Source organism: Convolutriloba macropyga, chromosome 2, assembly GCF_964194025.1.
Source record: "Convolutriloba macropyga chromosome 2, txConMacr16.3, whole genome shotgun sequence".
Classification (NCBI taxonomy): Eukaryota; Metazoa; Xenacoelomorpha; order Acoela; family Convolutidae; genus Convolutriloba; species Convolutriloba macropyga.
In genome coordinates, this window is record NC_134469.1 from 60,270,611 (window position 1) to 60,297,436 (window position 26,826).

Consider the following 26,826-nt stretch of genomic DNA (forward strand, 5'->3'; position numbering starts at 1 on the left):
TTAAAATCGAAATCAAAATAGCACTTCAAAAATGTTTTTGTACATCAATCAATTTTTCCATTTTCGTTCTTTCCATCCTAATTGGGGTTATGGGAATCAATGGTGGCTGTTTTCCTGAATCTGCCGGGTATGTTTATGATAATAAAACCTTTGGAATTGTATGTTAGGTTATTGATGGATAAGTTAAAATAGATGGTTTGGTATCACCTTATAAAAATGCGAAGACTGCTCTTTCAAGGTTTGTCGCGTGATCATTAGAAGTGCGATAGAATTGTAATGTTCAGGTCACGCATATGTGTTCAATCAACGCTGAGGCATACCAGAACTGTCTAGTACTGTGCAATGAGTCAACTCTCACAATTGGGGCCATGGACCAGATCCAGAAATTGCACATTCGAACTATCCACTTGTATGAAACTCCCATGAGCATGGCTTTTCAGAAGGAGACACAGACTTACGCCCTCCTCACTATTCGGGACGCACCCAAGGTAATCTCTCTTCCTATTTTTGGAGCATCTTGATACGACACAGAGAAGAGTCATATCAAGATGTCATCCTCATGAACAAGGCCTTGAAGCCCGAGTGAATCAAGTGTCCATGCAGTTCTCTTGGAGATCTATTACGCTTCAGCGAAGCTGCTGAGCATGGCGTAAACTTACGGAGTAAGGGGGTTTGGAATCCTCGCGCTTTTTGCTAAGCCCTACCTTCCCCACCCACCCCACTTACGCTCCGGAGCAATATGCCGACTTTCTTCGGTTATATTTCGGATTTGAGTAGAAAATGATTGCACCTTGAATTTTTTTTTCGAATGATGGGTCTTATCATGACTACAAAGCCGTAAATTGAGCGTAGGTTTGTGATACTAGTAACTAGAACAATTCAAACACTTCGAAGTTTTGAGGGGCGCTATCTTATCTGTTTGCGTATTTTCTTGAGTTTAGAAGTCCGATTTGAGTCATGATTTCGGTCACGCTGAAACAGGAATTGAAAAGAACAAGTGAGTGGTTTTGCTTGACTTTGAGCTTGAACAAAAGTTTGCTTTCTCGTTGGTGGTTTTTAATTACTTGGGGCTATTAGAATTCTGTTTTACTGCCTTTCGGAGTTTTTTTGTATTTTTTCCCTAATTGTTGTCCAAATTCTTAGTTTTTTCAAGGTCTAATTGTTTGTATGGGCAGTGAAAACTTGTTGTAATTAATTGCTCTTGAACGAAGTTCATAGCAATCATTGTAAACATGTTGGTCTTTTTTATGCAAATTTTTTGCTTTATCATTTTGCGCTTTTCTTCTAGATTATTCTTTGACTTTTCAAGTGACTTTTTTGCGCTTTCGTTCTTCATTTTTGAATGATCTCGATTGCTCTCACTCCGAAGTAAAGCTTGTTGCTAAAATAAAATTGATTGCAGGTTAGCAAAATTGATTGCAGAGTGGGCAGTGCATCTGGTCAGGCAGCGGGAGGTCAATGGTTCGAATCCCGGCGTGGAAAAATATTTTTGCACCCTTAAAGAAAAATTTATCTGGGCTACAGCCCCTGAATTTAATGCCTATCTTTCAAGAGCAATTCTTCCGACATTAGTACTTTCATGTTTTTTTTGCTGCGTCGCCTTACGCTGTTTTGGTTTTACATTTTTTCGCGTCGCAAACTTCAAAAGATCAGTTTTGTAATTGAGCCGGTTAATAAGAAAGCATGGCGACCAAAATAAAGTAAGCCATGCAATTTTTTTTTCGGAACAGTTTGAGTATCATGTTGCATCAGCAACACCATCAAATCAATTCTTTATCTGCTGCTTTGTTTTTTTCTGAAGCACGGAAGGTGTTTCCACATTTATTTTGGTAAGCTGCTGGCTATTTTTTGGCTGTGTACGTAGTGTAGGAATTAGGAAACCGTCGGCAATACCTAAAATGTATAAAACGTAATTTTTATAGCAGATATGTCGTGGTGTTCAATCGAAAAGGAGACTGGCTAATGTGCGATGGCACATTCCCGACCCTGCTGATCCACAATCCTGTCTCAATTGAGGCAGAGATAGACTGCCTTGAAATAAATCATTCATCTTTGTTATTTAAACTTTGATTAATTGCTCTCAAACGAAGTTTGTAGCTATTGTATTAGTCCTGTCGGTCTTTTTTTTATGCGATTTTTCGCTTGACCGATTTTTCGTCTGACGCTTTTGACTTTTCGTCCTCAAAAACGGGATAAACAGGTAGCGCCCAGCGGGCATTAAGAGCTCTTAGAGCCTTTCAGCTCTGTTTGAGATGAAACTGTTTTGGAGACTTATACTTATACATACTTATGGTGTGAAGGGCGGTTCTTAGAGGTTGAAAACACCCCCACAGTTGAACCCCCCTATTGCCCCACCCCCCCCGCGCTGTTGCCCCCCACCACAGTGTTGCCCCCAATCTGCCCCCGGTGAGGCTCCCCCCCCCACGGTGAGGCTGCCCCCGATGAGGCTCCCCCCCTCCCCTCCGTGGCTAGCTACTGACGATCAACCGCTTAGTAAAAACGCAAATTTATACTTTTTTGCAATTTTTTTCAAGCTTTTTGAAAATTTGTGACATTTTTTGACTCTTATCAGCCCTGGGTATCAAAGAACCTCCTCTAGGGTTTGATATTAGGTTACTGCATTGTTTCTAGTGGTAATCGAATGGTTTCAACATTTTTAACATCTCGAATTTTAGCAATTTTTTGACAAAACGTGCAATTTTTTCAAATTTTTTGACATTTGTTTTCCTTATTCAGGTTTTTCCAGACCCAGGGACCAGAACACATCTTAAGGGTGTTGATAATAAGTTACTGACAAATTTTTAATGGCCATGGAATAATTTATGAACTTGTTAATGTCACAAATTTTAGCAATTTTTTGATAAAACTTGCTTTTTTTTCAAGTTTTTTTGAAGTTATTTGTAGTTTTTTAGATTTTTTCGGCCTCAAGAGCCAAGGAACCTCCTCTAGAGTTTAAAAATAGGTTACTGGATAATTTTTAGAATAAATGGAATGTCTTGCAAGATTTTAACATCTCGACTTTTAGCATGTTTTTGATATTTTTAGCCATTTTTTTTCCAATTTTTTGGCATTTATACTAATTATTCAGTTTTTTTGAACCTCAAAGGTCAGAAAACCTCCGTTAGGGTTTGATAATAAGTTACTGGAAAATTTTTGTTGGTCATGGATTAATGCTTATCTTTTTAATATCACAAGTTGTTGCAATTTTAAAAAAAAAAACTTGCGTTTTTTTTAAGTTTTTCAAAAATTTTTGTAATTTCTTAGGTGTGTCTAGCCTCAATGCCACGGAACTTCCTCTAGGGTTTGATAATATATTACTGCATAGTTTAGTGATGTAATGGAATGTTCTTCAAGATTTTAATATCACGAATTTAAGCCTTTTTTAAAAATATTTGCAATTTTTCATATTTTTGATTTTTTTCCGGCAACAGAGGCCCTCGAACCTCCTCCAAGGTTTGATAATAAGCTGCTGCATAGTTTCTGGAGTTAATGGGATGGTGATCATTTTTTATGACTCCAGTTTTAGGAATTTTTGGACAAAAAATTTAAACTTTTCAAATTTTTGGAAAATTTGTATGTTCCAAGTGTATTGATCTTTATGAGCCTGTAAAACTATTTCTGGCTTGAAACAGAGATACCGGATAGTCTCTTGAGACAATGAATTGGCTCTTAAGATATTAATGTCTTGCGTAATGTCATCTTTGCGTAATGTCATCATCTCTGATCCTCATTATCAATGAGTTATAGTTGAAATGTTTTTTATCAACTTATCTAACAGGCACTTTTTAGGAAACCAATGTTAATTGCTCTCAAAAGCAATTTGTAGCAAATTTATTACCCTGTTTGTCTTTTATGCAATTTATCGCCTGGCCGATTTTTCCCCTGACCCATTTGACTTTCGTCTTCAGAAACGGGATGAAGATGTAGTGCCCTGAGGTCACTAAATTGTGGCTAGCTGTTGACGAAGCCAACCGCTCGCCGGTCGTTTGAGAGCAATTCGCCCGACGTTAGTCGGTTATGTTTGATTTTTCAAAAAGGTCAGGTATGTACAAAAAAACTGTTCTCATCAGTGAGATCATTTTTTAAATTTCATTGGATTTAAAACGTGAACAAATGAATTGACAGACATGATTTCAACTGCAAAAAAAATTTTATTAATTGAACGACTAAATTTACCAAAAATCTGAAATTTAGAAACAAAAATTGACATTTATAGCGTTTCCAAACTAAATCTCGAACTTATAAATTGTCTTATGAGTAAAAAGGGGCCTATTTTCGAAGTCGATTAGATTTTAAATTCTGGGTTGGGATTTAAAATTGAGTGTGGAATAAGAAACGAACTCTGCTCTTGTAAATCAAAATTGAGAATGAAAAAAGCAGATCAAATTCAAGTAGGTTGATCAAGCTATACAATTTGTAGAAATTAACGATTGAGATGAGTTATGTTTTCGCTAGGTTCTCAACTCATAAAAACACACGTATGTGAAAAGGAAACAGAAAAAATCCTGAACAAAACTTGAGTTTCAAGAAAAATTTTGGTTCTTCCATTTAAAAACGCAAATGCAAACTCACAGTAATGACCCAAGCCGCGAGGCACAAACAAAGAGATCATCTTGCTAGTGAGATTGAGCTAATTTGCTATTCGACCAAACAATTTTCAAGGGCTAATGCTTTTCCAAAATACATTATTATAGCTGCGAAGCTGTAAGCTGAGCGTAGCTAGATTGCGGTGCTCTTGGTTTTTTTTTTGTTTCGTCGTCTGACGCTCCTTTTTCGTTTTACATTTGTTCACACAGCAAAGCTGAAAAAGTCAAATTTTCTGAATGACTTCTTCCTCTCACTAACGGCATTTGCGCGCGTGACGTCATTTCTCACTCGCTTTAACGAAAGTTTTTAGGTTACTTGCGTGATTAGATTTTGATCATACGTGACTTATCTCACTCAATAAAATGACTTTTGCACTTTAAAACGTAAGTTTAATTTGAATTTGTTTAAGGTCAAAGGAACTCCTATGTGCAGTAAAGGTCCCTAATAAGAGGCTTCTGTGGAATGAATTTTAACAAGCTTCATTAATTTATTGTTGAATTTTTTTTAGCCTATTTTTTTGAGAGGCGTCGATTTTTTTTCAATTTAGATCTGTATCTGTTTCTATCTCTATTATATGGTACGCAGGTCTATTATTTCGCAGCTATTCCGGCAATCTGCGGGCTATGTTTATTTTTGAAACAAACATTAAAAACTATTTGTTGTTTTGATTTTGAATATTAATTTTGGGATCTTCTCCGTTTGTGCCCCCAGTACGTTATGCGCCCCCCAGTTACAGAGCACGTGCCATTACAAGTCATTATGCAAAAAATATTGCACGTGCATCTGAGGGGTGCAAATAATGTGCGCCCACTAAGCTGAGGGGGCGCAAACGGAAGAGATCCTAATTTTGAAAAGCCCTATTAGGGCTTTCTCCTTATAGAGCTTATGTGTCTTACAAAAATGACAGTCCAAAGCTAACCCAAATAGTCTAGTGGTCTATTAAAGGACTGGTGGTCGATCTGTCTATCTAATCTCTTTAGTTGTTTCAATTCATGGAAGGCCCCAAGGGTCTATCGCGGCTATTTTCCGGCAATCTGTCGGCTATGTTTTTTTAGTTCTACAAACCACGATGAGACAAAAATTGCCTTGATATCGCTTCAGGGTTTCTAAAACCTTGAAATGTATGAAGTGGTTACATAATTAGACGAAAATTTCCAGGAATTTTTTTTTCAAATATGTCAAATTTCTGAAGAGAATCAGTGTTTAAAGTGAAATGTTCACAAACATTTTAAACCTTGATATCTACTCGGAAAATACGAAATTTAGAAAAAGCCTATTATTTTCACACTCTACGCTTGATGGGCTTTCTAGTGATACCACGCACAACTCTATACGACAAATAGATCTATCGGCCAAAATTTGCTGAACAAAAAAAACAGTTGAACCTATAGTTCCTCCCGCCACAAGCGGGTTCGGAACAAAAAAATTGTTCATAGTGTACATTCGGTCGTAATATTTGGAACGATTGTTTGCGCTGTTAAGAGCGTTTTTATCGATGTGCGTCTGTTTTAGAAGAACTCAAATTCAATTTCTGTGAATCCGAATGCTGCAAGTATAGCAGCTTTGTCGCACAGCGGTTACACAGAGGAACGCCAGACAGTAGATTTCCCCCAGTCTAGTCCTGTGGAAATGGATGAGACCGAGAGGGGTGTGAATGTGTTAGCTGATTCTGGATTGAAAACAGAAACTTCCACCTCTGCCACTGTTGCCTCCACTTCCAGAAGCAACTATGCCACACCTGGAACTGCTGCGTCTTCAGGGAACGAGAATGAGATCTCCGACGATATGGAGATTTCTAATGTGGTTATTCTGGATCAGCACACTTGCGAGCCACTTCACGCATTCAGACTTAACCCGAATGAAAGGGCGTTCTCAATCATATCAGCTACACTTGAGGAGGATGCCCCATTCTACGTCGTTGGTTAGTCAGTTTTAATGTCATCGAAAAATTATTTGATGCATAATTCTGAAAATTGTCTGTGAAAAATTTTGTAAACAATAAGCATTTCTATGTCTTACTGAAATGCTTCTTTGAACAATCTTGCTTAAGATAATTTTTGTCAGTTCAGAGCATAAAAATTCAAATCATCGCGGTTTCAACAAAATGTTGAATATAACAAATGTATCTATCATAAACTAATTTTCCTTTTGTCAAATTTTAGTTTTCAAATTTTACTGCTAATCGTCTTCTCATTGTTTTTCATCTCAAATCAGTGTTGAACAGCTACACTTCCAAATCTATGAAACAGGGATCTTTCCGTGGCGCTTTGTCTCAGTTTATTAATAGCCGCACAGCGATAGCTGGGGCTATTATTGGCCTTCTATTAGTTTTTTTTACAATTCAAAGAATTTATACAATTCAAAGAATTTGAATTATATTGGGGCGCTGTCTTTTTTAAGATCTCTTCGCACATTTTCATGACTTTTGAAGTCAAATTGCAGTAGTGATTTTGGTCACGCTGCAACAGGAAGTGGAGCGAAAAAGCGAGTGGTTTTGCGGCGTGAAGTAGAGTGAGAAAACGGTGTTTGAACAAAAATTCGCTTTCTCGCTAGTGGTTTTCTGTTCTCATGCGGCATTTCACTTGAATGTTTACTGTTTTTCAATTTTTAATAGCAGCCCTCATCTTCTCAGCCGGATATTATAGCGCTCCTATTTTTTTAATAGCCGCCCTCATCTTCTCAGCCGGCTATTATAGCGCTCCTATTTTTTTTACTTCGTCGAACTTTTTAATAGCCGCACAGCGATAGCTGGGGCTATTATTGGCCTTCTCTTGGTTTTTTTACAATTCAAAGAATTTGAATTGTATTGGGGCGCTGTCTTTTTTTTAAGATCTGTTTACACATTTTCATGATTTTTGAAGTCAAATTGGAGTAGTGATTTTGGTCACGCCGAAACAGGAAATAAAGCGAAAAAGCGAGTGGTTTTGCGGCGTGAATTTTTTCGCTCTAATTTTAAAGTAGAGTGAGAAAACGGTGTTTGAACAAAAATTCGGTTTCTCGGTAGTGGTTTTTTGTTCACATGCGGCAATTTCACTCTGATTTTTACTGTTTTTTCGATTTTTTGGATCGGATTTTTTTCTAAATAGTTTTTCCAATCCATTCATAGTCCGTTTTAGGTCTAGTTTTTTTAGTCAATGAAAATTCTTTGAATTGTACGTCAGGACTTGTCCTGCTATGTTTTTTTATTTTGTCGTCATGATTTTTGTTACGACCATATGACGTCACAGCCACTTTTTGTTCATTCGTTCATGCAATTTCAACTGAATTGCATGCGTGACGTCATTTTTCGCTCTTAGTGGAGCGAGTTTTTTGTTCATTCGCGTGATTAAATTTTTGGTCACACTTGACTTACCTCACTCTCAAAAATGACTTCCTCAATTCGAAATTGACTTTTATTTACTTTAATTCAAAGAGATAAGGTCAAATGGGTGTGTGTCACTCTAAATGAAGGTTATTTGAGATCAGCTAATAGAGGCAGCAATAACTTATACAGATTTTTAATCAAAATATAACAGATAAGCTTACAATCAAAAGACAATTTTTTTGATCTGTCTTTTTTACTGTTTTTTTAGACTGCCGATCTACGAATCTATTGCGGCTATTTTCTGGCAATCTGCCAGCTATGTTTTCCCTTTACCATTTTGCCGCTTTTTCAGCATTTTGCGTGAAATCTTTTTGAACTCTCTAGGCGAGTTTCTCTCTTCTCTCATTCTGCTGAGAGTGAATTTGAACATCAGTTGCTCAGCAAAGAAATTCAAGATGAACAGAGTCAGAATAAAAAAAATTGAAGTGAGAAATAGAAACGGGATAAACCCATAAAGCCCAAATTTAGATGCACGCTATTTGAACGTCGTTCCTATAAGTCCCAGTTACCATCTCTTAGGCTTATTGTTATTAATAGTAGCCCCTGTAGCCTCTCTCTAAGAAACAGAAGTATGTTCAACTACGGAATGCCATAAAAATAAATCTGACTTAAAAAATGTTTTTGTACAAAAATCTTTTTTTCGATATATTCTATTCTTTCAATCCCAAACATGCTTATTGGAATCAACGGCGGATATTTTCCGGCAATCTGCCGGGTATGTTTTTTACTTGGTCGAATAAAAAAAAATGTTTCGCTTTACCTCATTTTGCCGCTTTTTCAACATTTTGCGTGATATCTTTTTGACTTCTCTAGGCTAGTTTCTCTCTTCTCTCATTCTGCTAAAAGTGATTTTGAACATCTGTTGCTCTGCAAAGCAAATCAAAATGAACAGAGTCAGTATAAAAAATTGAAGTGAGAAATAGAAACGGGATAAACCCATAAAGCCCAATTTTAGACGCCCGCTATTTGAACGTCGTTCCTATAAGTCTTAGTTACGATCTCTAATGCTTATTGGTATTGATAGTAGCCCCTGTAGCCTCTCTCTATGAAACAGAAGTACGTTATGCTCAACTACGAAATGACATCAAAATAAATCGGACTTAAAAAATGTTTTTGTACAAAAATCTTTTTTTTTTCAATATCTTCTATTCTTTCAATCCCAATCATGCTTATTGGAATCAACGGCGGCTATTTTCCGGTAATGTGCCGTGTATGTTTTAGATCGAATTGTTTTCTAAATGTTTTTTCTCAATCCATGCATAGTTCATTCTAGGATTAGTTTTTGTTTCAACCAAATTTCAATTTCTCGCTAGTGATTTTTTGTCCACATGCGGTATTTTGACATTGATTTTCCGCTTTTTTAATATCTTTTTATCTGATTTTTTAAAAAATGGTTTTCCCAACTGACTATGGTTTTCCCAAAGTCCATTCTAAGTCTAATTTTTTGTTTAGTCCATGAAAGTTCTTTGAATTGTACGTCAGGACGTGTCCTGCTATGTTTTTTGTTTCGTCGTCTGATGCTCTTTTTTCGTTTTACATTTGTTCACACAGAAAAGCTGAAAAAGTCAAATGTTCTGAATTACTTTTTCCTCTCACAAACGGCATTTGCGCGCGTGACGTCATTTCTTACTCTCTTCTTACTCTCTAGCAAAAGCACATGCGGTATTTTGACATTGACTTTCCGCTTTTTTAAGATCTTTTTATCTGATTTTTAAAAAAATGGTTTTCCCAACTGACTATGGTTTTTCCCAAAGTCCATTCTAAGTCTAATTTTTTATTTAGTCCATGAAAGTTCTTTGAATTGTACGTCAGGACTTGTCCTGCTATGTTTTTTTGTTTCGTCGTCTGATGCTCTTTTTTCGTTTTACATTTGTTCACACAGAAAAGCTGAAAAAGTCAAATTTTCTGAATTGCTTCTTCCTCTCACAAACGGCATTTGCGCGCGTGACGTAATTTCTAGCAAAAGTTTTTTGCGTGATTCGATTTTGATCACAAGTGACGTACCTAACTCAATAAAATGATAGAGTGCAATTTAAAGTGCACTGCACTTTAAATTTAAGTTTAATTTGAATTTATTTAAGGTCAAAGGAACTTATATATGCAGTAAAGGTCACTGATGAAGGGCTTCTGCGGAATGAATGTTAACAAGCTTTATTAATTTATCGCTGAATGTTTTTTACCTAGCTTTTTGAGAGGCGTCGATTTTCAATTTTGTTCTGTCTCTGTTTCTATCTCTATTATACGGCACGCCGGTCTATTGGTTCGCGGCTGTTGCGGCAATCTCCCGGCTATGTTATTTATTTTATTCAATGAAAAGACTCTTTTTTGTTGTCTTTTTTTACTGTTTTTATTTTAGACTGCAGATCTACGAAGCTATTCTGGCAATCTGCCACCTATGTTTGATTTTGTCGTTTTCTGTCAAAAAAGTTGATGCAAATTAGCCATGAAAGTTTTTTTTCGAAACAATGTGCAACATAAAAATTGAAAAGAATTCAAAAGGTATAAGCTACGTATTTATGCACCGAACTGTTAAATTATGTACAATCTCAAATTATGTACATGTTCATTTTTTCCTCATTTTCGAGGTACGTATTTATTGAATAATAATTAACTTAAGTGTTTATGTAATGATCGGTTTTGTACGGAATGGTTTACGTTCCGTTATGATTGGTTTGATCGGAACAAAGTTTGTGACAATTATTTTAGTTCTGTGGTGTTTTTTGATGCGATTTTTTGCTCGACCAATATTTCGTCGGACCCATTTTAGTTTTCGTCCTCAAAAACGGGATAAACAGGTAGCGTCCGGAGGTCATTAAGTGCTCGTAGAGCTCTAAGATTTACTTTGTCCTACAGATGAGATTCACCAAAGCTGTTTTGTGTAGATAATTTTATGGTGTGAAGGGCGGGTCCTAATCTTAAAAGTTTGCCCCCCTCAGTCGCCACACCTACCCACATTCTTCCCCCTCAAGTCTTCCGTTTTCCACCCTCATTCACCTGTCGATTTAACCCCCCCCCCCCTCTCATCTTGCCTTCGCAACCCTCCCCTCATTCGCTTGAACCCGCTAATTCCATAAACCCAGCTGGCTACTATCGAAACCAATCGCTTGATCGTCGTTTGAGAGCAATTCGCCCGACGTTAGCCAGTTATGTTTTACAACTCTATTTCAACCATTGAGTAGCTTATAGTGATGGAAATCACTCCAAGTAGAGCCATTTTTATTTGCCTGATGTTCCATAGAAAATCGTTAACAGAAGTTACTGTTGAGATATGGAGATATGATATTTCAATGAGACACCTAAATCAGTCAAATCACATTTTTTTGTGTTATTTACTTTTTTATTACGCTTCATTAAATCTTTCGGTCTTTTAGAACTTTCAACAGACCGTTAGAACTTTAGCAATTTTAGCATCCTTATGACTGAATCCAATTAACAATTAACTATATGCTTTTTAACTAATTACACAAAAATATGCTGTTTACACCAATATATGTTTTTTAATCTATTTAATACGAAAACAAGAAAATGTTTTGAAACAACTATAGGATTTTTACGCTATATCGTGACGCCTTCTTTGGGCTAAAAGTTTGCGAATTCTTTGGCTAAAAGGTTGGCAACATTTTTGAAGTTTCAGCTTTCTCATGAAAATGGCACCAAATAGGCTTGCTTAGCCCACTTTGTCCAAACTCGTGAACGTACTGACCTAAGAACTGCTGACACGTTCTTTTTAAACTCAATTGAGTGGGTGTTTCTTCCTCCTAGGACTGTTTTTTTTTGCAGAAATTTTTTGCAATTGGTTAGTAGTCGCCGTCAGCCTCTCAACGACTAAATCTTAGGCGCTCCGTTTTTTAGTTCGTTTTACGTTTAGACCACGTTTCACGTTTTTCGTTTAACGTAATCCACAATTTCCACTCCTGACTTACCTAACTCACTGTTTCAACCGAATTGATTATAATTCTTTTTCTCATAGATTTACGCAAAGTAATGGTGCGGTCAATGTCAATAGAGAAAAGTCAAAAGGAAGCGGTTGCTAGCTGGTATCAGTAATAAGCTTAATAGCCTTTATTTTAGAAGCAGAAATAAGTATAGCTTTAGATTCCAACGCACTGCACGACAACTGAGAAATATTTATTACCTAGAAAATTTCTGCCATTTTTAATCTTTTTTTTCCTTTTTGTTTCAATACTGATGTGCATCAGGAAGGCCAGCGACGGCTATTTTCAGACAGTGTGCCGGCTGTTTTTTCTGAATTACAGACAACTAAGTTTTTCTGTGCATATTTGGATCTATTGTTTCAGCTTAGTGGGCTTATATGTTTTACGCCCCCAGACGCACTTGCTATTTCTGTATGTAGTATCGTTCTATATAACAAAGTATAATTTGTAACTAGGGGGCGTAAAAAACACTGGGGAGGGGCCAAAGCAGAATAGATCCGAATGTTCATTTCTGATATTGTCATATCACGTTAGTGATAGGTCACATTGATATTGAATGACGGGCCAATTGAATATTTTCAGTGAGTAGTTTTTTGGCTTCAAAACTGTTTTCTCGCAAATTTTAACAGAATTTTTGATTTGTTGTTCTTTTGTATTCGCATGACATATTCTGAGTATCAACAGGTCTCAATATTCTCTGTGCAGATGTAAAACTCAACCTGTTTAATGCCTTTAACTCATTGCTATTGGTTTTTAATTGCTCTCAAGTGAATTTTGCAGCAATTTTAGTAGTCATGTGGTCTTTATTCGATGTTTTGTTTGACCGATTTTTGGTCTGGCATTTTTGAATTTTCGTCCTCAAAACCGGGATAAACAGGTAAAGCCCGGATAGTATTAAGTTCTTCTTAGAGCCTTATGGCTCACTATTCTCTAAGCATGTGGTTCACCGAAACATTTAAGAGATAAGTTCATTATATGGAGAGTGGTTCTTGGAGCAGTTCACTAACCCTATTCTATCCTTTAAGGTAAAACCATTAATATTATTGTTAAAATTTTTTACCATATTTCGTTGAAATTGATGAATTTTTGCGCAAATTTTTGGTAAAATTTAAAAACTACGGAAACTAGCAGAATGTTGACAAAACTTTAAACCTGGGTAAGTCCTCGGAAAAAAACGAAAATGAAAAATAATTTTACTAGTTGCTCTCCAACGAAGTTTGTAGCAATTATATTAATTCTGTACTCTTCTTATGTCATTTTTCGCATGACAGTTTTCGTCTAACCCATTTGACTTTTTGTTCGGATGGCATAAGGGCTCTGTTCTGTACAGCTTTTTGGGTTGCTAGATGCTAAGTATGTAATTCATCGAAACTATCTGGGAGACATAAATTCATACTATGAAGGGCAGTACTTAGATTTTGGAAGATAGCATTAATACTTGTGACGTTTGACTGTGACATTGTTTTTTCATAAAAAGTTTCTAGCTGAGCGCATGTTATTTCTTTAAGGTTCTTTCTGGTGCCAAATTTTTTGTTGTTACTGAGTGTTCTTTTCAAAATAGCTAGAGTTTTGGTAATAGCTAATATTGTTCGTTTCATTTGATTGAATATTTAATTTTGTTTTTTTTTCTGGTTGTTGTTTGTCATCTCTGGCTGTATCATTAATGACTGACAGCTCTTGTCTGCCCTATAATGATGCATTGTTTAAATCGATTAGTGGCTGCGGTTTTTAAAGATCTTATACAGCAATTATTTTTGAACGCTCTGTGAACTTTTTCCTGTTTCTTTCCGTATTTGGTAGACAATCAAATGGATGGGGCTGTGCGTGGTTGGATCATTATGCAAACGCACAGCACCAAACCTCCTTGTTTATTGAACTCGACCTTAAACACGTTTTCATACCAAATTGGAAACATAAATTTGTTTTATATTCTACTTCGTTATTTTTCCATTCTATATAGGTTGTTTTTTTTTGTTTGATAGTTTATTAAAGTTATTTTTTGTTTCTGTATGTTCATGTTCAGGTGCCAAATTTGACTTTTTAGTAATTTTGGGTTTTTTCAGCATTTTGCTCTTAACACTTTTATATGTTACTTAACATTTTTAATGTTTTCATCAAAGAACTCACATTGGCTCATTTGGAAACCGTTTTTAGCTTCTGAACTTCATTTTTAGTTTCTTGCGTAAAGCATATGTCATTTCAGGGAGAGTTTAAATCGAGAGAATGTGATAAGACGATAACCTATGGGTCTCTACGGGAAGCTTTTGGGACTTCTTTTAGTGCTTACATTTCTAAGCTTGCGAACTATCTCCTACCACAACTGCCCCCGGTGGATTATAACTCACAATAATTAATATGTTTAGCATGATATGGAATGTTTTTAAGTCTGCTTATCAAAATAGCTAGAGGTGTGGTAGTAACTAATGTTGTTCGTTTTATTTGATTGAATAATGTTTAATTTTGTTTTTTTTTCAGTTGTTGATGTTTGTCATGTCTCGTTATTTCATTAATGGCTATCGGTTCTCAGCTGACCGCTAATGGTGCATTGTTTAAAGCCATTTGTGGTTTCGGTTTTTTAACGATTTTATACACCAGTTATTTTTGAACGCTTTGTGAACCTTTTCCAGTTTTTTCCTTATTTGGCAGAAAATTAAGTGGATGGGCTGTGCATGGTTGGAACATTATGCGAACGTACAGTACCGAGCCTCCTTCTTTATTGAACTTGACATTAAACACGTTTGCATACAAAACTGGAGAGATCAATTCGTTTTTTCTACTTCGTTCTTTTTCTATTCTTTAGTATTTTTTTGTTTGATAGTTTTTTAAATTGTTTGATGGTTCTTTTCATGTTCAAGTGCCAAATTTGACTCTGTTTTCAGTAGTTTTGGGTGCTTTCAGCATTTTGCTCTGAACATTTTTTTACTTCGAGAACTCACATTGGCTCATTTGGAAACCGTTTTTAGTTTCTGAACTTCCGTTTTTTAGTTTCCTACGTACAACATATGTCAACTCAGGGAGATTCTAAATCGAGAGAATTTGATCAGACGATAACCTATGCGTCTCTGCGGGAAGCTTTCGGGACTTCCTTTAGTGCTGACGTAATCAAGCTTGAGAAACTAATTCCTTCCACCAACGTCCCTGGTGCAATAAAACTCACAATAATTAGCATTTGTTTTTTCAGTGAGTATTTTTTGACTTTTCATGAGCTTTTCGATACTTTTTGTTTTCATTATTTGTCTGTTTTGATTGTGTTTGTTGTAATTTTGTAGTCTTTTTAGTTAGTTTCACTGGTGACAGTTATCATTGGTTTTCTACAGAGTTAAATGTGAATCCTTGTAGTATTTTTTTTTCTAACTAATGATTTGAGCTTTGAGATTGTTTGTTTTCAAACAAAAGTTCATTTGTTTCCTTGCTACCTCGACTTGTTACATTCTCTTTTAAAACACGTTACCATCCACTTTCTTGTGGAGTGCAAGTTATTTTCCTACGATTCTTTCTGGTGCCAACTTTTTGTTACTAAGTGTTGTTTTCAAAATAGCTAGAGTTTTGTTAGTAACTAATGTTGTTCGTTTTATTTGATTGAATATTATTTAATTTTGTTTTTTTCCTAGTTGTTGTTTGTCATGTCTCCTTGTCTCATTAATGACTAACAGTTCTCATCTGCCATCTAATGATGTATTGTTTAAATCGATTTGTGGTTTCGGTTTGTAACGATTTCATACACAATTTTTTTTAACGTTTTGTTAACTTTTTTCTGTTTCTGTGCCTATTTGGTAGACAATTAAGTGGATGGGGATGTACAGGATCGGAACATTATGCAAACGCACAATTCCAAACCTCCTCTTGTCTGTTTAACTTGACATTAAAGACGTTTCTATTCAAAATTGGAGAGTTGAGTTCGTTTTATATTCTACTTCGTTCTTTTTCTATTCTATAGTGGTTTTGATTGTTTGTTTGATAGTTTTTTTAAATTGTTTGTTGGTTCTGTTTTTCCAAGATCAAGTGGCAATTTTGACTATGTTTTCAGTAATTTTGGTGTATTTTCATCCTTTTGCGCCCAACATTTTTATGTTTTTATGAAAGACGGCACATTGGCTCAGTTGGAAACCGTTTTCAGCTTCTGAACTTTCATTTTTTTAGTTTCTTGCGTACAACATCTGTCAACTCAGGGAGAGTTTAAATCGAGAGAATGTGATAAGACGATAACCTATGGGTATCTACATGAAGCGTTCGGGACTTCCTTTAGTGCTTACTTTTCCAAACATGCGGAACTATTTCCTTCCACGGCCGCCTCAGGTGGAATATAACCCACAATAATTGATATGTTTAACACGACATGGAATGAAGTCTGTCTAAGTTTGAAGTCCATCAGTTTGCTCATGGGGGTAGATTTGTTTCAGACTTTCCATCATTTTTAATTTTTCAAATACCTGAGGCTCTTTTGTAGCCGAACAAATTTGTAAATTTATTCAGGATTTCAAGAAACTAAATTGTTTTTAATAGCTGCGATAACGATCTATTATATTCAATTTATTAATAGCCGCCCTCATCTTCTCAGCCGGCTATTATAGCGCTCCTATTTTTTTACAATTCAAAGAATTTGAATTGTATTGGGGCGCTGTCTTTTTTTTAAGATCTGTTCACACATTTTCATGATTTTTGAAGTCAAATTGGAGTGGTGATTTTGGTCACGCCGAAACAGGAAGTGGAGCGAAAAAGCGAGTGGCTTTGCGGCGTGAAATTTTTTTGCTCTAAATTTAAAGTAGAGTGATAAAACAGTGTTTGAACAAAAATTCGCTTTCTCGCTAGTGATTTTTTGTTCACATGCGGCAATTTCGCTTTGATTTTTACTGTTTTTTCAATTTTTTGGATCGGATTTTTTTCTCAATGGTTTCCCCAATCCATTCATAGTCCGTTCTAGGTCTAGTGTTCTGTTTAGTCAATGAAAATTCTTTGAATTGTACGTCAGGACTTGTCCTGCTATGTTTTTTTACTTCGTCGAATAAAAAATATTTCGCGTTACCTCATTTTGCCGCTTTTTCAACATTTTGCGTGATATCTTTTTGACTTCTCTAGGCTAGTTTCTCTCTTCTCTCTTTCTGCTAAAAAATTTTGAACATCAGTTGCTCAGCAAAGGAATTCAAAATGAACAGAGTCAGAATAAAAAATTGAAGTCAGAAGTAGAAACGGGATAAACCCATAAAGCCCAATTTTAGATGCCCGCTATTTGAACGTCGTTCCTATAAGTCTTAGTTACCATCTCTAATGCTTATTGGTATTGATAGTAGCCCCTGTAGCCTCTCTCTAAGAGACAGAAGTTCGTTATGTTCAACTACGAAATGCCATCAAAATAAATCGGACTTAAAAAATGTTTTTGTACAAAAATTTTTTTTTTCAATATCTTCTATTCTTTCAATCCCAATCATACTTAGTGGAATCAACGGCGGCTGTTTTCCGGCAATTTGCCGGGTATGTTTGAAATTCAAAGAATTGGGATTGCATTGGGGCACTGTCTTTTTACTAGAGGAGTAACTTGTGTTTTCGATCAAATTTATTCGAGTCAATTGAGGCAGGAAATGAAATGCATGAAAAAGCGTAGCTTTTTGACTGCTCAACAGCTTGGAATGTAGAGTTTAAAATGTGTTTTTTGTTCGTACCGTTACTTTCCTTCTCGAGAAAACAGAAAAAAAAGTGAAGTGCGAAAATCGTTTCTAAAAAAAATTGTTTACGTGCGGCCTTTTCAAGAAAGTTTTTTTTTTTGTTTTTAATCTTTTTTTGGTTAATTTGTTTGAATAGGTTGCTGTAATAGTTTTAAGCTTGTTATGGTTGCGGTTTGATTTTTTGTTAATTATTACGAGTTTTTTTTTTTGCTAAATTTGAGGTCTTCAAAGGTCTTCAAGCTAATTTGCAAAATTTTAGGGCCATTTGCAATTTATCGCATTTGCATATATAGAGACCCTTTTTTCCTTTGGCATTTCCTAGCAATATTGTCATCAAAATCAGACAGGTTTATGAGTCTATTATGGATTTTCTTGTTGCGTGTGAACTTCAATTATTTCAGATTGATTTAAAGGTTTTCATATGCACTTTTATTATAAAAAGAAACAATTGAATAATTTTCTGTAGATAAGTTTGTTTTTTGGGCTAAATATTTCATCAATTGACATAAAATTGCTTTTTGTGAGCGGTTTCAGCATGTTATAGTTTTTTGAAATCGTACAGGCAAATTTTGTTTAGACTTTCCATCACTTCGTTTTATCAATTACCTCTAAACTTCTTATTATAGAACTAGTTTCGCATCTATATGTCAACAGTGTTCCTCATCGTCTTGTCGTACCGCCAATATTCTTGGGAAGTCCTCATCATTTTTATAGCAAAGGTTTTGCTGACAAATTTTACTTCCTGCGTACAAAACTTTGCCTGATGTAAAGCAATCTGTTCAGGACTTCAAGCAACTAAATTATTCTTAATAGCTACGATTGCGTGTTATAGATATTGTTAATTAACGTTGTCAGCATCTAATGGCTAATATTTAGGAGCTCTCTCATTTTTTCTTTGTTGCCTTTTTATCGCGTTTTTCGTTTTACATATGTCACGACTTTCTTGTCTCATTTCTGACTTCACCCACTCACTGATTTTGTTTAAGGGAAAATCCCGCCAAGAGAAATAGTGACTGAGTGAAGTCAGACATGAGACGAGACATTTTATGACTCACGAATAGTGAATACTGTGGTCAAAGGAGTAATTCAAAAGAAACGAGATAAACCGATAAAGCCCGGTCATTGTTTTTGTGCGTTATTTTATCAAAGTTCAATAGATCCATTACTAGCTAGCATAAGTAATAAGTTTATTAGACTGCAGTTTAGAGGCTGTATCTAGTATGAATTTAATTTCAAACTGAAACTGCACGCCAATTGAGAACACTTTTTGACAATTTACAACAAAATTGTCAATTTATATTTCCTTTGGCTTTTCTCTGAGGTGTGTATTTTAATCTTTCTTATTGCAGTGAATTTGATGTAGTAATTTAAAGGCGTGAAAAAAGTTGTAGCTCCTTGACTGCTGACTTGAAAATTGTTATAGTTCATAGGTTGGAATAGGCTATATTAATATGTTTAGGCCACTGTTTTAACATTGCCGCTTTTTCAAAGAAAAAAGTGGGGTTCAATTATATTTGTCTTAAATTTTGTTCGTCAAATTTTTTTATTCGTTTTGTGTGCGCGTATTGGAAGCGTCATGTTAGATGTTTTGATGGGATTCAATTACTTTGACAATACTGATTTTCTGAAAGAAAAAGAGAACGTTTTTTCAGAATTTTCTTGTTTTTTTCCTGTTCTTACGATTATGGGCTTTGATAAACCTCGAGAGATTCAGAGCTGTGCTTCAGATGTGTGTGGTAGTGAGATTGTGGCTTTATTCATTTTTTGAATTGTAAATCAGGGCTTGACCTGTTATGCTTTTTTTTCGTCCAGATTTTTTTACGACCAGATGGCATAACGCTCACTAACAATTTGCTTTCTTTTCATATTTTACAGTTTAGATTGTTTGCGTGCGTCTCCTTTTTCTCTTAGTAGCGCTGCGTTTTTGTTCTTTCATGTAATTAAGTTGTTTATCACACTTGACTTAACTCACTTTCAAAATGACTTTGTCTCTTTCAATGTGATTGTTCCTATATTTTTATTAGAGGAGTCGAGTTTAACTGAGTATTCCCCTCTAATTAAAGGTTATTTAATGGTTGCTAATAGAAGCAAAACATAAGATACAGTTTCTTCGGCCTTAGTTTTTCATTATAAGTCTACGAAGCTATTGCGGCAAAAGTTTTGTTAATTTTGTTTAAGAAGTTTGAATTCGCATTATCCCCCTCCCCGTACCCCTGCATTATAAGAGGCGAGAGCCTTCTTTTTGCTCCAAAGGAATCAATGCGTCGGCTGTTAGCCATTGTTTTGAATGCTAGTTGCAATAACAATCGTTCTATTCGTGGTTTGAATCAAAGACCTTCAGTTTTTGCTAGAAGAACTAGAAAAACTCACAAATATTGCTCTAACTGTAACGATCAAATTTGCCTGGGTGCGCGAGATTAAAAGTTAGAAAAAAATATTTTAAATATTGATTTTGATCTGTTGACAATATATAGAAGCATGTTATCTGCTTTGCACCAGGCACTACTTATGTCTTGCCACATCAAGCAGAACCGGACAAGGGACGACTTCTAGTATTGGAGTGGAAAGACAGCAAGTTGCATTTGGTGGCAGAGAAGGAAATCAAAGGTGATGAAGAACAACTATGTCTTACTATCTACGATATCTTACCCCCAGATTTTAGGCCAGGAATAAATCAAGACTAAAACATTGAATTCTTAGATTTTATCTTAGGTTATACTGGGGCTCTCGTTATACGTCGTTAACGTTATTCCCGTCACTGGCTTTAATTCACGAAAAATATATTTCTGCTGTGCTATCAACTTCCTGAGTTCAGTAGTTAAGTAAATCTTTTATTTTTAAAAAGAATTTTTATCGTTTCTCTAGGATGTCCGTATAGTATACAGCTGTTCAATGGAAAAATTCTCTGTGCGGTAAACCACATGGTAGAGTTATATGAATGGGCAGCTGACAAGGAACTGAGGCTGGACTGCTGTCACTATGGCAATATTATTGCTCTCCATCTTAAAACGAAAGGAGATTTTGTCATTGTGGGCGATCTGCTCAAATCAGTATCTCTACTTCTCTACAAGCCTCAAGAGTCAAGTTTTGAAGAGATCGCCAAAGATTACACTCCTCTCTGGACGACAGCGGTAGAAATTCTGGACGATGACACGTTTTTGGTTGGAGAGAATGATTTTAACATTTACACAGTAACAAAAGACTCAGCAGCGGCCACAAATGAAGAGCGGAGGAAACTATCGATTACTGGCAGATATCACATCAATGACTTGATCAACGTATTCAGGCATGGGTCACTGGTCATGAACAACCCAAGTGAGTCGGTGATGAACTATCAGCCCTCAATTCTTTTCGGAACTGTGAGTGGGGCTATTGGGTTGATTGTTCAGCTGCCACCTAAGTTATTCACTTTCCTCCTCCAGCTACAGGAGAGGATTGTTGCCACCGTGAACAGTGTGGGCAAGATAAGGTTTGTCATCAACGCTCTCCTATTAGAAAATAAATTTAGCGATTTTCGTACAATTAGTGATTTTTTAGGTTGCCTAAAAATTTTATTATAGCTATTCTTCTTTGAGCGGTAATTATCAGCACTAATTGGACGCGAAGAGTGCTTCGTATTTTTGTATCGACTTTATGTAAGGAGACAGACCACGCTAGCACGGCTCTTGTTTGCTCTGTCAGTGGGAAAAATTGAGCTCTTGAAAACAAAGTGTTCGTTCAAACTGCTGAACAAAATTGAACATCTGAAAGGAGTGATTAACATGCCTTACTTTCAGAGAAAACAAAATAAGTAGACGTGAAATGTTTTCTGAGTGCAAAGAAATTTTTTTGACGTTTGGCGTTTTAAATTAGTTTTTGATAGCCTCGTCAACTACTCAATCGCCTATTATTGCGCTTCTATTTTTTAAATCGGTCAAACCGAATTTTGTTTCGCTTCAACTATTGTAGCTTCTTCCTTTTGCGTGCACTCCGTTCGACGTCTTTTTAATAGCCGCACAGCGATAGCTGAGGCTATTATTGGCCTTCTCTTGGTTTTTACAATTCAAAGAATTTGAATTGTATTGGGGCGCTGTCTTTTTTTTAAGATCTGTTCACACATTTTCATGATTTTTGAAGTCAAATTGGAGTAGTGATTTTGGTCACGCCGAAACAGGAAATGGAGCGAAAAAGCGAGTGGTTTTGCGGCGTGAATTTTCTTCGCTCTAATTTTAAAGTAGAGTGAGAAAACGGCGTTTGAACAAAAATTCGGTTTCTCGGTAGTGGTTTTTTGTTCACATGCGGCAATTTCACTCTGATTTTTACTGTTTTTTTTCGATTTTTTGGATCGTATTTTTTTTTCTAAATGTTTTTCCCAATCCATTCACAGCTCATTGTAAGCCTGATTTTTTGTTTGAATTAAATTTTCATTTCTCGCTAGTGGTTTTTTTGTTCACACGAGGCATTTTGACATTGATTTTCTGTTTATTTCTTATTTTTTTTGTTCTGATTTTTTTAAAATGGTTTTCTCAATTCACTCATAGTCCATTCTAGTTCTAGTTTTTCTGTTTAGTCAATGAAAATTCTTTGAATTGTACGTCAGGACTTGTCCTGCTATGTTTTTTTATTTCGTCGTCATGATTTTTGTTACGACTATATGACGTCACAGCCATTTTTTGTTCATCCGTTCATGCAATTTCAACTGAATTGCATGTGTGACGTCCTTTTTCGCTCTTAGTGGAGCGAGTTTTTTTGTTCATGCGCGTGATTAAATTTTTGGTCACACTTGACTTACCTCACTCTCAAAAATGACTTCCTCACTTTGAAATTGACTTTTATTAATAGCCGCACAGCGATAGCTGGGGCTATTATTGGCCTTCTCTTGGTTTTTTTTATTTCGTCGTCATGATTTTTGTTACGACCATATGACGTCACAGCCACTTTTTGTTCATTCGTTCATGCAATTTCAACTGAATTGCATGTGTGACGTCCTTTTTCGCTCTTAGTGGAGCGAGTTTTTTTGTTCATGCGCGTGATTAAATTTTTGGTCACACTTGACTTACCTCACTCTCAAAAATGACTTCCTCACTTTGAAATTGACTTTTATTAATAGCCGCACAGCGATAGCTGGGGCTATTATTGGCCTTCTCTTGGTTTTTTTTATTTCGTCGTCATGATTTTTGTTACGACCATATGACGTCACAGCCACTTTTTGTTCATTCGTTCATGCAATTTCAACTGAATTGCATGTGTGACGTCATTTTTGGCTCTTAGTGGAGCGAGTTTTTTTGTTCATGCGCGTGATTAAGTTTTTGGTCACACTTGACTTACCTCTCTCAAAAATGACTTCCTCACTTTGAAATTGATTTTTTTTTATTTAATTCAAAGAGATAAGGTCAAATGGGTGTGTGCAGAAAAAAGTTATACAGATTTTTAATCAAAATATAAAATATCAGCCTTCAATGAAAAGACGATTTTTTTGGTCTGTCTTTTTTACTGTTTTTTTAGACTGCCGATCTACGAATCTATTGCGGCTATTTTCTGGCAATCTGCCAGCTATGTTTTACTTTAATTCAAAGAGATAAGGACAAATGGGTGTGTATCACTCTAAATGAAGGTTATTTGAGATCAGCTAATAGAGGCAGCAATAACTTATACAGATTTTTAATCAAAATATAACAGATCAGCCTTCAATGAAAAGACGAATTTTTTTGGTCTGTCTTTTTACTGTTTTTTTAGACTGCCGATCTACGAATCTATTGCGGCTATTTTCTGGCAATCTGCCAGCTTTGTTTTTAGTTTTACTCTGCTCAAGTTGCATTTAGAAAGCAGTTACTCAGCAAAGCAACCTGAAAGGAACTTCGTAGTCCATGTCAAAAAGAATAGAATTGGGATGAACTCATAAAGCGCAGTTATAGATTCCCGTTACTGGAACTTTGCTAATAGCTGCCAAACTATGCTGCTGATATTTCGGTTGTTTGAGGTTTTTTTGTTCAATAGCCGCAAAGCGATAGTTGGGGCTCTTATGGCCTTCTCTTGGTTTTGTACAATTGATTGTGTTGGGGGCTGTCTTTACAACTCGAAGAGGAGTATTGGTGGAGCGTCTTTTTTGATCGGTAAATAATAGCCGCCGTCAGCCTCTCGACGGCTATTATTAAGGCGCTCTCCTTTTTCATTTCGCTTTACCTTTTCACGTTTTTCGTCTTACATGATCTTCATTTTCACGCTTGACTTCTGAATCACCTCACTCACTGTTTCATTTGAATGGATTTTGAAGTCTTTCGCTCATTGGACTACGCAATGTAGTGAATGCAGTCAAAAGAGCAAAATAAAAAAACGGATAAACCGATAACTCCCGGTCATTAAGTCATAGAGCATTGGGTTATCAAAGTTCATTAGAGCAATTGCTAGCTGACATCATTATTAAGCTTGATAGATTTCAGTTTAGAAGCTGAATTAAGTGTAATTTTAGTATGTAACAAAAACTGCAAGCCGAATAATTTTTTTTGAAGCTGTCATTTTTTTCTCCTTTTTCTGTTTCAATCCCGATGTGCGTCAACGCCGGCTTTTTTTTTCTTATCAAATCCGCGAAAACAAATTTTCTAGGTCAAATTAGTGCAAAAAGAAGATAGTGTTTTTCTGTTCAAGCTATATTTTTGAAGGGGTGAGAAAAGTATGTGTGAAAAAATTTTGTTAAGTGTTCTTGATCACGTGCGGCATTTTCAAAGCAGTTTTTCAGTTCAAACACATTTTTTTTCTGTGAAAGAGTTTTGTATCGTTTAAACAAACTAGTTATAGTGCATTTCGACTATCTGAATCTAAAAATTGTGTTTTAGATTCAATTTTCAGCTATCTTTACCGTGTTGCCATGTTGTACGCTTTACTAGCAGTTTTTGTATTCTTCGAAAAAAGCATTTGGGTTAGTCTGGTGTTTTTGTAACAAATTATCTGTGTTTATGGTTTTGTTTGGATATGATGGTTATCTTTTGATAAAATTGTTTTGATTTTGTTGTTTTTGTAAGAGATAATTGAGTTAATTTCAGCAATTTTGGGGCCTCATTGTGTTTTTTTAATTTTTTATGCAAATTTGGAGCTTCTTATGTTAGTTTTACTCTGCTCAAATTGCATTTAGAAAACAGTTACTAAGTAAAGCAACCTGAAAGGAACGTCGTAGTCCATAACAAAAAGAATAGAGATGGGATGAACTCATAAATCACAGTTATAGATTCCCGTAAGTTTATCGTTGTTGATAGCTGCAAAGCTATGCTGCTGATATTTCAGTTGTCTGGAGCTTTCTCGTAAGGCTTTTTGTTTAATAGTCGCAAAGCAATAGTTGGGTCTCTTTTGGCCTTCTCTTGGTTTTGTATTGGGGTGCTGCCTTTTTACGACTCGAAGAGGAGTATTGGTATTGCGTCTTTTTGACCGGTAAATAATAGCCGCCGTCCGCCTCTCAATGGCTAGTTTAAAGGCGCTCTCCTTTTTTTATTCCGCGTTACCTTTTGATCACGTTTTTCGTTTTACATAAGACATGATTTCCATTTGACTTCTGAATTACCTCACTCACTTTCAAATGAATGGATTTTAGGTTCTTTCAAGCATTGAATAACACAATGTAGCGAATACCGTCAAAAGAACAAAATCAAAAGAAACTGGATAAACCGATAAAGCCGGTCATTAAGTCATAGAGCATTAGGTTATCAAAGCTCTTTAGAACAATTGCTAGCTGACATTACTGTTAAGCTTAATAGCTTTCAATTTAGAAGCCGGATTAAGTATGGTTTTAGAATGAAACTGAAACTGCAAGCCGAATAATTTTTTTTGATACTGTCTTTTTCTGTTTCTGTTTCAATCCCGAGGTGAGTCGACGCCGGCTATTTTCCCGCAATCTGCTGGCTATGTTTTTGTTGGAGCGTATTTGAAACAGTAAGTGAAATGCGTGAAAACAAAGTATGTAGGTCAAATTGCACAAAAGCAAAATTACGATAATAATCTTCTGTTTTTGGTATATTTTTGAGAGGGCGAGAAAAGTATGTGCGAAAAAAATTCGTTAAAAGTTTTGATCACGTTCGGCATATTCAAAGCAGTTTTTTTAGTTTAAACTCAAAGTTTTTTCTGTGAACGTTTTTTGTATCGTATAGCCAAACTAGTAATAGTGCATTTGGACTATCTGAAAATGATGTTTTAGATTCAATTTTGAGCTATTTTTACCATCTTGCGATGTTGTACGCTTTCCTAGCAGTTTTGTTTCTTCAAATTTTTATTGCATTTGGGTTAGTCTGGTGGTTTTGTAGAAAATTAGCTGTTTTAGTGGTTTCGTTTGGATATAATGGTTATCTTTTGATATAATGGTTATTGATTTTAAATTGTTTTTTAAGACTATAATTGAGTTAGTTTAAGCAATTTTGGGCCGATTTGTGTGTTTTAATTTTGTTGCTGATTTGAAGCTTCTCGTCTTTGTTTTTGTTGTTCAATCTTCGATCCGGACCATTTTTTATAGATTTCGTTCTTAACAGGTGCTATTTAAGGTCAGATCGAGTTTTCTTTGAAATAAATAATACAAAGTTCTTTCAGGTGCTTTTTCCTTCTTGGCATTTTTTGTTATTTAGTAAGTTTTTTGCCCGTTGTTGTGCGGGCAAATGCCTGAACAGAAGAATTGATGAAATTCGTCTGTTAAATAATTGTTGGGGAAATTGCATTTTAGAGTTTGTGGATAATTTTGTCCAAATATTTTACGAAATTGTTTTCTACATTGTCCTTCCTTTCTTTTTCCATTCCTCAGTTTCATCTTGGAGCTTTTTGTCGCCTTTTCTGTCAATTTGCAGTCGTTTTTTGAATGAGAACTAACTCTGGCGAAAGGTTGCCAAATGCTTTTGCCTGCATTATCAATCAGGAGGTTCATTTTTAGTTAGTGGAGTCATTTTTTCTACGCCTAGTTGTTTCCGATGTCGTTTCAGGCTAAAACATAGCTGAGCCGTTTTGGGCTATGTTTTAAAGATCTGTACATTCTTTGACATGATTTTTGAACTCAAATTACGACAATTTTAGTTACGCCTAAACATGAAGTGGAGCGAAAAATGGAGTGGTTTTACAGCGTTAATTTTTTTCGCTCTAATTTTGAAGTAGTGAGGAAACAGTGTTTGAACAAAAATTTTCCTTATTGCTATGTTAATTATTAAAATATCAAAACAAGCTTGAAAATTGCGAGGCAAAACATTTATGAAAACGCATCGGTTCATGGTTTTAACTGTATCGAATCAAAGTAATCGGACAGTTTTTTAGCTGTGTATTATGCAAATTGCTAACT

At 35.6% G+C, this 26,826-nt stretch overlaps 1 protein-coding gene across 1 annotated transcript in view; it reads left to right on the plus strand.

The window, feature by feature from the left end:
- Positions 1-26,826, plus strand: part of LOC142334563 (DNA damage-binding protein 1-like) — a 60,214-nt gene that overhangs the window by 29,677 nt on the left and 3,711 nt on the right. The window contains exons 8-11 of the mRNA XM_075382689.1: positions 285-488; positions 6,100-6,508; positions 20,046-20,153; positions 20,412-21,015. Coding sequence (XP_075238804.1) covers positions 285-488; positions 6,100-6,508; positions 20,046-20,153; positions 20,412-21,015 — 1,325 coding nt within the window. The remainder of the gene's footprint in view (positions 1-284; positions 489-6,099; positions 6,509-20,045; positions 20,154-20,411; positions 21,016-26,826) is intronic.